General features: G+C 40.6%; 1 protein-coding gene across 1 annotated transcript in view; it reads right to left on the minus strand.

Moving 5' to 3' along the window:
- FSHR (follicle stimulating hormone receptor) overlaps positions 1 to 13399 on the minus strand; it is a 90128-nt gene that overhangs the window by 48707 nt on the left and 28022 nt on the right. Inside the window, exon 2 of the mRNA XM_014962363.1 lies at positions 8896 to 8967. Within this exon, the coding sequence (XP_014817849.1) occupies positions 8896 to 8967 (72 nt within the window). The remainder of the gene's footprint in view (positions 1 to 8895; positions 8968 to 13399) is intronic.

The raw sequence follows: 13399 nt of genomic DNA on the forward strand, positions 1-13399 counted from the left end.
ATTCCACATAAGAAAGCAGATTATATTTTTTTGGGGGGGTTAGAAAGATGTCCTTTTATAATAATCCTCTTACAAGTCTCAAAATATTTGTTGACTTTACTGCTGCTTGTACTCATTTCAACTTAATCTTGTAATTAAAATTCTCTTTGTTTTCAAGTCACTACTTTTTATTCTGAATTCTTTCCAGAAATTTCAGTTATGTGTAATTAATACACTATATATATATATATTTTACAAATTATCTAGGGATAATAGAACTGAATATACTTATTTTAACCAGAAAAATCTAGTTATTTAAATCAGAGCAATATTCTGAAACATCACGAGAAGAACCACCTTACGCCATGTACGAGCTATGAATTACATTTGAAAATATAAAACGTAATTAGAACCAGCAATTCTGAGTTCTCATTTCATTTTCTAATATACACATGTAAGTTTAATAAATATATTGCTTAGCCAGCATAAGAATTTTTTTATGTTTCTTAGCAAATATGTAATTTTATATTTATAAAGTCACTTAGAAAGTCACTGATTCTACTCTGAAAGTACAAGAATTTCATAATAAATCATAACTTGAATCTTCCTTTACTCCAAATCAGAGTGAAGCTCTTGGAAGGAAGAGATGCAACTTGAAGAAGTGACATCACTGGGGGAGAAAATTTTGACTGTGCCGACAACCATCTTACATTTTACACCAGTTCTGGCCCCCCTTGAAACAAAAAACCCACCCAAAAAGCCCCTGAGATCAATCTCAGAAAGCGGGCCAGTGAGTGAACGTATCAGCCTCTTCAATATGCATAAAGCATTTCCCACAGGACAAAAGAAAGATTATTGTATTAATTCTGCACCACAGGACGCCTGTCAGTTCTGAGGCTCCTTGCTACGTTTATCAATTGTAATAATCAGCTTCATGCCTCTGAGGCAAGGACCTAGGGTGAGGCTGCCTTCCAAAACGGAACGATTCAGAGAAAGCAAGTATCTCCACATGAACCACTACAGCATCCCAAACCTGAAGTCCATCCAGCCCAGCGTCTTGCTTAAGCAGCAGTGGGGGAAGCCCAGAAAACCATGCAAGAGCAGGGCAAGTCTATTGAGAAAATCCCTCTGAATGCTCAAGGGTTTGCGTTTGGTGAGTAAGTAGGTGAGATATATTTTCTCTCCCAAATTTTACCAGAGGCTCTTTGTGTCAGCAAGCAGAGTTCCCCAGCCGAACCACACATTCTGTGAAGAAATACAGCCTTCAGGGTTTTTTTATTTTTGATTTGTCACTTACTAGTTTTATTTGAAATCCTGTGCTCCAGTTATAATATTAAAAAAGGGCAGGAACGATCATTCCTGTCCACCTTCCCTATACTAAACCTGCTCTACAGACCAGTCCAATATACCCTGTCAAAGGTCTTCCTTCCAGACGAGTCTTGTCCTGCTCCATTATTCCGTAGGAGGAAAGCATCCATGAACATGTTCATCTTGGTGAATACTTCCTGGTTTGTTCCCTATCCATTCCTCAATAATTCCCAACATACCCCATTTGGAGACTTTTTTTGACCATGGGGCCAAGACTTTCTTTTTAGAAATGTTCATTTGACCCTTAAATCTCATTTTGAATGAATAAGGCTAATTTAGAACCTACCTTTAGATATGCAATAGTGCTATCTTCATTTAGCCTGCATTTAATTTCATCTCATTTCTTTGAGTAGAGGAAGGTAGAAGAACACTGGATCAAAGCCTTCCCTTAAAGAAAAGTGGAAACTCACACAAGCATCTGCCCACGTTTCGTCTTTTGTGAATTCAGGTAATCTGAACAGTATGTCACTGGGGAGAGGCATTAAAGAATCTAGCATACGTTCAGGCAAGTGGATTTTCCTGGTTTTTTTGTTTTTTTGTTTTTTTTGTTTTTTTTTGTTTCCCTGTCTATGTGTCTAGACAGCTGTAAAGCAGGGACCAGAAACGATGTCCAAGACGATTCTTCCATTAAATGCTTCAGCATCTAATGCTGGTTTCATATCAATGCAGTTAACGAATATAGATTCTGCTAACAGTTCATTACCACAAAACTCATTCTTGCTCAACAAAAAGAAGTAATGACAAAATGTATTTTCTTTTTTCCCTTTCTAAATCGACTTTATCAAAGAAAGCAAGCATCAAGATACCAAACCACACAGAGAGAATTATGGAATACTTCCTTGTACTCTAACATGTTTCAATTAAAATATGCAAATATTAGCATGATTTTCTGGGACTTTTTAAATGGGAAAGTTAGAAAATGTTGATACGGACGCTATGAACTGATTTTACATTTCCTAGCTGCTTCTTTTAAGGGTTTTTACTTTATTTGTAATTTTGTTCCACCCAAGCTCTAGCAAAAGACTGAGATCAGGTTATGCATTTACTGAAATATCACAAAGCTGTAATTAAAATCTCTGCTCTTTGACATCAGCAGTGAGTTGCTGACATGGATAATAAATGTCTACTTCACGTTTTCATAATTGTGCAAGGGACAACACCAATAGCTGCAAGGGTAAGATCTCTTCCACAGATAAGCTTTGGCAGGGAGAAGCAGAATGCCAGGTGATGATGCAGCAAAACATTTATAGATTATAATAAAACTACCGCGTCTTCTTTCATTACTTGCTATGTTTAGAACACAAGGCATAGCTTCTACTTTCAGGAAATGAATTGAATTAAGAGCACACCAGGCTTCCTATGTATTATACCAAACACTTAAGTTTGCTGTCCAAAGGATGGTATTTCCAAAGGCTGCAGAAAGGTCATCTTGAAGTAACGACACTCCTTCAAGAAGCAAATGTACCCAAGCTGCTCATGGCCACACGGAGAGACAGCGGCACCAGGCACTGCTTTGCCCAGCTCCTCCACCAACCACGCTACAGGACCCCTGGGAGAAGCTGGTGTAGCTGTTCACTTTTCAAATCCCATTTCCAGGAACCCATTTCAAAGGGCAGAGCATAGCAATGGGCAAATGAAGACTGACACCTTGGATGCTGCTGGGCTGAGGAATGTGTACGGCGCAGATAGCAGAGGATAAGCTTTCTTATGTGATTTTGCTGCTGAACCAGAGGCCTGAAGTGCAAGCAACCCCTCCAGGATAGCAAAAAAACCCCCATGTTCAAAACTACCGATCACCATCAAACGTGGACAGTCTGTTGGGATGAGGGCATCTGGACTTGCAAGTCCACCTGCAGGAACCAGAAGCCTCCTGTGATTGCAAACTGCCCGACCAGTCTAGTGGGAGGTGTCCCTGACCACGGCAGGGGTGGTTGGAACTCAATGATCTTTAAGGTCCCTTCCAACCTGAAACACTCTATGATTCTATGACCACCAGCCTGCCGTGGCTGGGCAGCCCTTAGTGCCTGCTGGCTTGCACAGGAGTAGACCAGGCAGGCAGAGAGGAAAGATTGGTATCATAAGAGCGGCCCCATTAAAACATTTATTCCATGGGATGTCAGCCTGAACTTTGAATTTCTTTGCTTATGCTGGTTACTTGCCTTAATGTTTTTGAACTGTAGCCCTCTGTTCCCTGAGAGAAAATATATATTTAGACTAATTTAAATGCATTAAGTAGCATACTTATTTTCATGCCCTGCCCTTAAGATGCAGAATGTTACACATAACTTCCTATAATGTAAATTAGAATTTAATATCCATGGAGTTACACCTTGAGAATATACCCTGGAGTATTTATTACCAAAGTGTGATTGTTACCTGATTCAGTATATATTTTGGTACACATAATGCACCACGTCCCCCTTTCACCTTAGGGATGTAAATAAATATTTTTGTAAACACGCGCTATTTAACTTATCTATCCCAGCAGAGCCTGCAAATCCATATTTTGCTCCTTGCAAAAAAATAAATAGCAGATTTATTCAAAAGATGCAACAAAAGATAGAAAGGAACTCCTGCTTAGAATCAATTTCCAAATGTCTCGGTTAAACTGAATCCTAACCATTTTCTCAAAATAGCTTTAACGATCTTATTTAATCACAGCCTTTTGCATACCAAATGAGGCAGCACACAATAGACTGTGCAAGAAAAATCAGAGAAGCTGCAAAATACTGACCACCTTTCTTGGTAGCAGAAGACACAGACTGCTTATCCTTAGGTTAATCATGCAATTTCTGCCTCCCCCCGCCTTCCCATCTTTTTAGCCTTTTATAGCATCTTTTGGACTTTTTGGCCAAGTGCTACAGAATTACATGCCAGGGCTGAATTAAACTGACTTCAGGAGCACATGGTATGATAGACATCGTTTAGCCATTTGCTAGCCCAGGCAGCTTTGATGGCTACTGCCAAAGAAGGTCTGGATGGCGAACCCACCAACTTGCCAGGCTGTTAAAACTTGCTAACTAAAGTGAAGATTTCCCACTACGCCAAATTCTCCTGATGAGACTTTTATTGATTGTAAAATTGGCTTGATTAGTCAATAATTTTGCTCCTTCCCTTCTCGCAGGAAGAGAGATATGCCTCGATTCAGCAATGCACTTTAGCACGTGCCCCAAAATACCCTGCTGAGTGTTTTCCACTCCCCCCGACTACCTCACCTGAGTTTAGGTAAAACATAAAAGGCAACTCAGATTGATTTAATTAAGACAAAGGAAAGTGTGACCTGCCTTCTAGCCTACAGGGGCAAACAGCAGAGATTTCAGCCTCCTACGTCAGGTCAGTTGTTGTGTATGAAATAAGCTGGCGCTCACGTATCCAGGTCACAGACCAGCAGTATTTGTTCATATGAGCCATCACTGGATCAACAGTCCCACCTAAAAAGCCCGTGAAAGCTTGAATGCATTGAGTGATTTAATAAAGACATAATTCAGAGCTATCTTCTCTACAAATCCACGAGGTACATATATTTCTGCTGTCTTCCATAGACATATCAGGAAGGTCAACTCTGTCAGATTCCATCAACTCTCAAAGTTTTAACGCTTTCCAGGGTTTTCAGACCTCATCAAGGAGCTTCAAGCTCTGTTAACCTTACCCCGTTCATGTTCTTAAAATGTCCCTTTGCCAAAATCTGCTAAAGAAATCCCCTTTTCCCACTACTCCAAACTACAAAGCAGGGCCAATAAAGATTTTTTTTCTCTGTGACATCTACTAGTTGAAGAAGTCCTTCATCCACACGGCTGAGTTTCCTTGGGCCACACACAGGTTAGATTTGAGAGCAAATGATGAAACAAAGCATTATGTTTTAGCTTAAACCCCCCACAAGAATAAATACCCGATGATGAATTTTCAAGGGAATTGTGCCTCAGGATACAAATGTGAAGCCTCTGGCTTGCATGGGGTAAGGCAATCAGACCGAACTTCCTATAAATACAATGCCCAAATCGGGCTTTGTTAGACCAATATTCATAAATCTACTTTGCTGCCTCATAGTAACAGAAGGAAACTTAGCAAGAGAAAAGGGGAGACTTAATATTGCTTCAGACCATCTCGCCTCCAAATTAAGCATTTTCAGTGCAGGTTGAAGATGACAGAGCAGCTGCAGAGCATGTTGAATTGATTTTGCCAGGCATGTGCCTGCATGGGGCTGATTTTTAATTTAGTAACTGGAGGGTTAATTGGTTCTGGGAGTGTAAACAGGTTGGTTAAGCAGAAGTCCAGATGAGCTGCCACGTTCCAGTTGGCTAAGACTGAGAAGCAGACTAAACATGTAGCGAGAATAACTAATCTGCTTCCCTGAACACCTATTTGCTAAATTAACACAAAGCCAGAGCCGTGCAGAAGTTGGAGAGCTGCTAGCAACAAGCTGGTTAGGCTGTTCCTCAGATCTGTGGGCTTCTGACGTAGTTTTCTATAAGAATATTCAAGTTGCATCTAAGAGAAATCTCTGGTAATTAGAGCCTGTCAGTTTATTTCATAACTTTAAACATTTTATTGAGGAAGAAAAGAAGATCTTTCTCCTAGAACATACTTGGGGAAGTTGTTTCTCTCTGTGACAATCTGCAGAGTGGGTATTTCATGGTTTTTCAGTAAATGAAGGAATTTAGAGGGGTGAGAAGACAATGGCAAGGTAGAGGTGTTTCAAATAGGCTCTCACTCTTTCAAAAAACTTCAAAATTCCAGTGACAATTTTGCCAAATAAAGTTTCAGTCTGTATTTTGTCAAATAAAAATAAATAATAATTTAAAAAATGGATGAAATCCAGAAGATTTCGTCTTGGTAACTAAGATTGGAACTGCACAAGGGAGGGCAGATCAGGTGCTCCGTGCTGACATTTCCAGGTCACACTGCTTTTTGCCATTATGAGTCATGGTCACTAGTGTCCATTCTGGAGAGTCCTCGGACACTCCAAATGGAAAACAAACAAGATCTTTCCTGGGTACTGTGATTGGAGCCTGACTGGAAGTACCTGGAAATATCTGACATTTCGTGGCAAAATACATCTGTTTAAAGCTCTAAGCTATTCAGGTAGTTAGGAAGAAACTCAAATGCATAGAGAAAGCAGGAATAATGAAAAATGTTGCTGAATTATTTTTCTGAAAACCAGAAATTTTTGCTCACTGTATTCAAAAGCCTTTGTTCACTTTGACCATAAATACAACAGAATTAAGATTCTCATGGAAGACTCATCTCTAGCTCATCCCCAATGGATGATTCCAAAGACTGCCACCTGCCTGCAACTTCTGGGCTTTAAAACCTATCCTGTTCTCAGAAACAACAGTTGAAAACGTAAAGAGATGGTTAAGAGAAAAATCATGTGTACAGATATGCTGGACTGTATAAGAAACTGTTTTTCTTCAGGAACACACTCAGGAAATTTTGTCACTCAGTTTTCCGTCTATTTAGTTCTAGGTGAGCACATACATACACTACATTGAAGTATCTAATTTGTATACATCAGGCTATCCACATTTTACCATATGGAGGTATCACATTATTAATAGCTATTTTCCTTAAATAGACTACAGTTTGCTTTAATCTTCCTTTCTATGCATGAACTTGCAAGAGTAAAAAGGCTTTCATACAAAGGCTGTGTTTTTATATGCAAATCTATCACTTGATTACACACTTTTTTTGTCCCTACATTATCATGAATATTTCTGATGAATGTTTTATGGGTTAGGCTTGGGATTTGTGAGCTATTTCAAATTTTATCTGTTTGCCATATCATCTGCAAATACCACATCTTTGTTGATGTTGATTGGTCTCATTTACATATTTATCAGACTTTTATTTTCAAGGATGTTTTGCTATAAACTGTCTGTCCCCATTTCTCCTCCATGTACTAGCAGTACATAGATATATTTTCAAATTGAGCTCATTTCCATATATAATTTTTTTGGCTAACAATAAATCACCACTTAGAGACATCCTCTTCAATGCAATCGCTACCTTCATACATATCTGACATATGGTTTCTGAGTAATTAAAGATAACGGGAACAGTTTACAATGCGCTTTGCAACCCACTTCATAGTCCAGAGAGCTCAATGATTTTCCACAAGGACTAGGCTAAAAGAAACCCTTCAGGACTGGGGAGAAGCATGTGCCAACAAACCTGGTGATGCAGAGCTGATATTCTTCCTAACTAGTAAGTCTTGGCCACAAAAATAAGACTTTCTTTTCTCAAGAAAAATGACTGCTTACAGAAGTGCTTGATGAGGGTTATGAGAATTCGGATCTACGAGAGGGCTGCAGCAACTAGAGACATTTTAGTGTGTACCAGGTGCCAAGAGGAGACTCCTGTACCTGCAGTGGTGCCCTGAAATGGACCTCATGCTTCAGAAAAGGCCAGGTGCCATATGAGCTTTATCACCAGCTGCTGACCAGCAGCTCTTCAATCCTTGCATGTTCCCTGCTTGTTATCCATCTATCCATCCCTCCCTCCCTCCATCTTTAGGTTCAAAATCCTTTTCCTTTCCTCTGGTCTGTGTTCTCCTCCTCACTACATCCCTTACTTAGGCAAGACTATGAAGGAGAAGGGTAGAAACGATGCAAAGAAATGCTGGCAATCAAGTCTTTATTACTTTTACGACTACACATGGCACTGCCTTTAAGAGCATTTCCCCACTCAGACTCCTCTTTGGTGAACAGCCTGTTTGTGACCCTCTCCTGCTGGGGTGCAAACATTGGGCATGTTTCCAAACCAAATGTTGTCACTGGCTTATATATGAAATAATTCAGAAAAGTCGTACATGCCCCATAACAATACAGGCTGGACAGTGACAGTTATAATTTCCAGTGCTAGCACCAGTTAACCCATAGATTTCCTGTTGCAAAAGACCAGTAGGAAACATACAAATAACTTGTAGTGGTGGAGGGCTGCAATACATCCACAATAGTATACTAATAAATGTATAATACATCCGTTCATCAAAGGTGCTCATAATTGTATCTCCAGGCTTACCATTAAATTTCACAGAAATTAGATGCTTTATGTACTAAGATTTTCAGATGTATCACCCATAAGAAACTTCTCTCGCACATCCTGCCAGCTGACTCTGAACATGGACAAAACAATCCTGTTTATTCATCAGCAAAAAGAGAACTAACTGACCTGTTACAAACAGGAACACTTTCCTCCCTAATCTTTCCACTGTTTCATTCCAAATGTCTCAAAATAATCGGTTTCCCATGATCTTCTATGGCACTGTATTTATTAATTGCAGTGACACTGCATGCTGAACCAACCCTGTGACCGAGGACTGACTGCCCGCTTGCTGATATAAAAATGTATTTATGACAGCATATGACAGCAAAGTTTTGAAACCCAGTGGTAAAAAAAGTTTTTTTTTTTTTTTTTTAAACAGAAAGATGAAACTAGATGAAGCTCAGAGACAGGGATTTGCTCACAGGACATAAAAGAAATGGCAATCAGAAACTGCTGTCTAGAGTAAAATAGTTGTTTCCTAGTAAATATTGACATAATACATACATTTTCTCTAGGTCACCAAGTCCTGCGAAAGCTCCTTTTGGAATGACTCTCATCTTGGTGAGGACAAATCTCCTGAAAATAGAAAAAATGGGGTGATTATTCACTGTTCACAACTCAGGACTGTGCGGTAGCCTTGTCAGCACAGGAGAGGCCTTTATCACAGGTACAAGGATAGTTTCCAGGCTGAAGGCTTCAGCATCTAAACACAGCTGTAGTATTCAAAGGCTTCGTGGGAATCCAACCGCCTGCCCAGACCAAAATTACAGCACAGTGTTGGACTAGCTCCAGAGCTCCTCAGGGGAAAAAGCATCAGTATTTGCCATTCCCCTGTTCAGTCCAGTAAGAAATCCAGACCCAATCACCACAGCTTTGCTGTGTGCTGGGAAGAGACAGTGTCTTTCTTATCTCGCCCTCTCTTGAGAGATGCTCAAGCACAGGATGAAGCAGTCCTGTGGAGCCAGACCACTGTGAGTTGCTTACCCAAGGTCATAAGGTGGTACCTGCATGCTCATGCAAGATAAGCCTTAACCTGCTGCACAGATAATTTAAGGAGCCAGCTACTATCTCCCATCAGTGCAGCTTTAATACCCTTTATTGCTTCTCACAGTCTCTCTTCTAATTAGTTCCAAACGTGCCACAAAACTGGGACTTTGGAATACACAACTTGGTCACACTTGCACCAAGTCAACATTTTAATAATTTTTTTTAAAGGTCACAGAATATGCTTTATGAAGAAAAATAAAACATTTAAAATATTATATAAAAGATATTCTTAATCTGGATTCATCTCCTTTTATCACAAACAAAAAGGACCACAAAACTTCTGATGGCACTCATAAACGAAAAGGACCACAAAACTTCTGATGGCACTCAGCAAATGAAAGGCAGGGTTCCTATTACTCCTTGGAGAAATTAGGTGTTATCTGGGTAATTGTTTTCTTTCACACATTTAATCATTCATATGCAGTGAGCACAAACAATTGTGTATATTAACACGACCTGCTCATCAAAATATATGCTTCACATGATAAGCATATGACTAGAAGCCAGGTCAAGAGAGCACAGCTGAGACAGGAGAAAGCCCACAGAGATTTTGTAGGGAGACATATCATACTTCTGCATTTTCTGTTGAGAATAAATGCCATATTCAAACTCCCAGGTACTAAACACCAAGCAGATAAATAAGACAGACATCATATAATACTGGTTACATCGAGCAATAGTTGTTAAAATTAGTTTGTTTTTTTTTAAAAAAAAAGTCACCTGTGTTACATACATGAATATCCACCTGTGATTCAGTTTCATCATCTATTTTCCCATGGAAATGGAAATGAATTGTTTTCTGAATTACTATGGAAGTCTTTTTTTTTGCAGTGTGCACACCTGTCAGGCCATCCCTCATTTTTATCATCTCAGAACTGGTTTTGCATGGCTGGTTGGGATTGCCTTTCACAGAAATGGGAACCCAGCCTGGTATTACCTGCTGTGTAGTCCTGCAAATTTTAACCCAACGCCTCAAAACTAGAGACTTGCTTTCTTACCATTCACATAAAGTATTCATGCAATCCTCATCTTTTTTTTATTTCAGCTGATTAGTTTAGAATTTTCATGGGAGATTATAATGTTTTAATCAAAGTCTTAGAGAAAAAGAGGTGTTACTCTGGTAGAATACCACTGTGAAAGGTTGCTATTTTTTAATTCTAAGTCTTTAGTAAAATCTACCCCCTCGTTTAACTTCCCAAATATGAGTTAATATTTACTTAAATGAGACAAAGTCAACACACACCTCACCTAGCTCTAGAGATGTCACTGTGATTACACCAGAAGTGAATTTGCCCCCCCCCACTTTTTTAAACATAGAAATTTATAACATTCTCAGTCCTGAAAGATGATGAAGTCAATTTGGTATTCCATTATTCTCGTACTATCATTAATGTAAGTCAGAAAGAGCTCCAACACACTGTCACACAAGAATTACAGTATTGAGATCGTTATGCAAACGTTAGAAGGATTAAAGAGCTTCCAGAAAAGCGCTAACCTGGATTAGGCAATTTGTAAAGCCCCGCTGAAAACACAGCCGGTGTAATGCATGCAAAGCTATGGCTGTGCGTTCCGAGTGCAGATAGGTACAATGGATCCTGGCGGAACACCCAGCAGGCTTAGTGCTACAAAGCTGAGCCATCAGGAAACTCTTTCACTTTGATCTGCTTTGAAACCTTTCCTGAACTCTCCTTTGTAGAGACGCACGCCTAATTTTGGAGCCCTAGAAAGCGGGCTCTGTCTGAAAAGCCACCTACATATATATTTTTTTATGGCAATATTCTGAAATGAATCCTCTCTCTGCAGGCGCAGATCATCAGGAGGTTTGCCATTCTTTAATTAAACACTGGCCTACACCATGCTTCACCACAACAAGAGTTTACAGCCTGATCCTGAAACTAATTAAGAAGAGAACCTCATTCATAGATGAGGTTATCTATATGAGCAAAACCACAAGTGCACACAAGTAAAAATCAAACCTTGAGTTTCTTTGTTGAATACCCTGCTACCCTGCACTAATTAGGTGCCAGAATTCAGGAGCCATGTTTCTAATGCCCCGGAGCAGTTAAGGCAGAATTGAAGTTTAATAGCCGAAGTCTCACATTTTACTTTAAAAAATTAAGGTTAATTGTTTTTAAACATCTCTGAGTAGGCTAATAAAGTCAGCCCTAATGGTATAACGAACACTGAAAACTAGAATCAGTTACTTGTTGAATTATCAACTGTATAATGAATAGGAGTCTATTATAACTAGCCAAATGCTGTATTGTCAATAAATCTCACCAATTAGGTTCCCAGAATCAATCCTTACTTAACTTAAGATACTAGCTGTTGAGTACCAATTCTTTCTGAGGTACATGGAGAAAATAACTGAAGAGCATTTCCTTGGTTTTATTGCAGGCATTATTTTAAGGTCAAAGACATGAATACAGCCCACCTTCATTGAAATATGCTTCATGTCAAGACAAACAAATAGATAAAAACATGTGCTTAACGGAGGGACACAGTATTTAATCCTAAAAAATTATGTTAGCACTGAGGAACCAGCAAGAAAAGCACTGAAAAGCCTGAACACTCAGTGTATGGTATGGAATTGAAAACCCAGAGGGAGATGCCCAACTAGGGAAGAACTATCTTATTTTACAGAATCATGTAATTGTCAGAGCTGGAAGGGACCTCTAGAGATCATCTAGTCCAACTCCCCTGCCAAAGCAGGGCTGCCCAGAGCACATCACTCAGGATGGCATCCAGGCGGGTCTTGAAGATCTCCAGAGAAGGGGACTCCACACCCTCCCTGGGCAGCCTGTTCCAGGGCTCTGCCACCCTCACCAGAAAGAAGTTTTTCCTCATATTTGAGTGGAACTCCCTATGTCCCAGCTTGTGCCTGTTGCCCCTCGTCCTGTCACTGGAAACCACTGAAAAGAGTCTGGCTCCATCCTCCTTCAACCCACCGTTTAGGTACTTGGAAGCACTAATAAGATCTCCCCTCAGCCCTCTCTTCTCCAGGCTGAAGAGCCCCAGCTCTCTCAGCCTTTCCTCATCAGGGAGATGCTCCAATCTCTCTCCAGCATAGGGCAACAACGGTGATTAAGGGATTGGGGGACAGGGGAACTGGGGAGCCCAGAACTGGACGCAGTATTCCAGCTGTAGCCTCCCCAGTGCAGAGCAGAGGGAGAGAATGACTTCCCTTGACCTCCTGGTCACACTCTTCCCTACACAGCCCAGGCTTCCATTGGCCCTCTAGGCCACAAGGGCACATTGCTGGCTCATGGACAGTTTACTAGCCACCAGGACCCCCAGATCCTTCTCCTTAGAACTGCTTTCCAGCAGGTCAACCCCTAACCTATATTGGTGCCTGGGGTTCTTCCTCCCCAGGTGCAGGACCCTACACTTGCCCTTGTTGAACCTTATTAGGTTCCTCTCTGCCCAGGTCTCCAGCCTGTCCAGGTCACACTGGATGGTGGCACAGCCCTCTGCAGTGTCAGCCAGCCCTCCCAGTTTGGTACCATCAGCGATCTTGCTGAGGATACACTCTGTCCCCTCATCCAGGTCACTGATGACTATGTTGAACAAAACTGGACCGAGTGTTGACCCCTGGGGGACACCACTGGTTACAGGCCTCCAACTTGACCCTGCGCCATTAATTACAACCCTCTGAGTTCTGTCACACAGCAAGTTCTCAATCCACCTCCCTACCCCCTCCTCTAGCCCACACTACCTTAATTTCCTTAGGAGAATGTTACAGGAGACAGTGTCAAAAGCCTTGCTGAAGTCAAGGTAGATGACATCTGCTGCTCTCCCCTCATCCAGCCATCCAGTTATAACATCATAGAATCATGGATTTCATAGAATTATGGAATCATCTAGGTTGGAAGGGACCTTAAAGATCATCTAGTCCAACCATCAACCTGGTCAAGCACGATTTACCCTTGGTAAACCCATGCTGACTACTTCCAATAACTTC

The sequence above is a fragment of the Calidris pugnax genome, unplaced genomic scaffold, assembly GCF_001431845.1.
Source record: "Calidris pugnax isolate Ruff unplaced genomic scaffold, ASM143184v1 scaffold147, whole genome shotgun sequence".
NCBI lineage: Eukaryota > Metazoa > Chordata > Aves > Charadriiformes > Scolopacidae > Calidris > Calidris pugnax.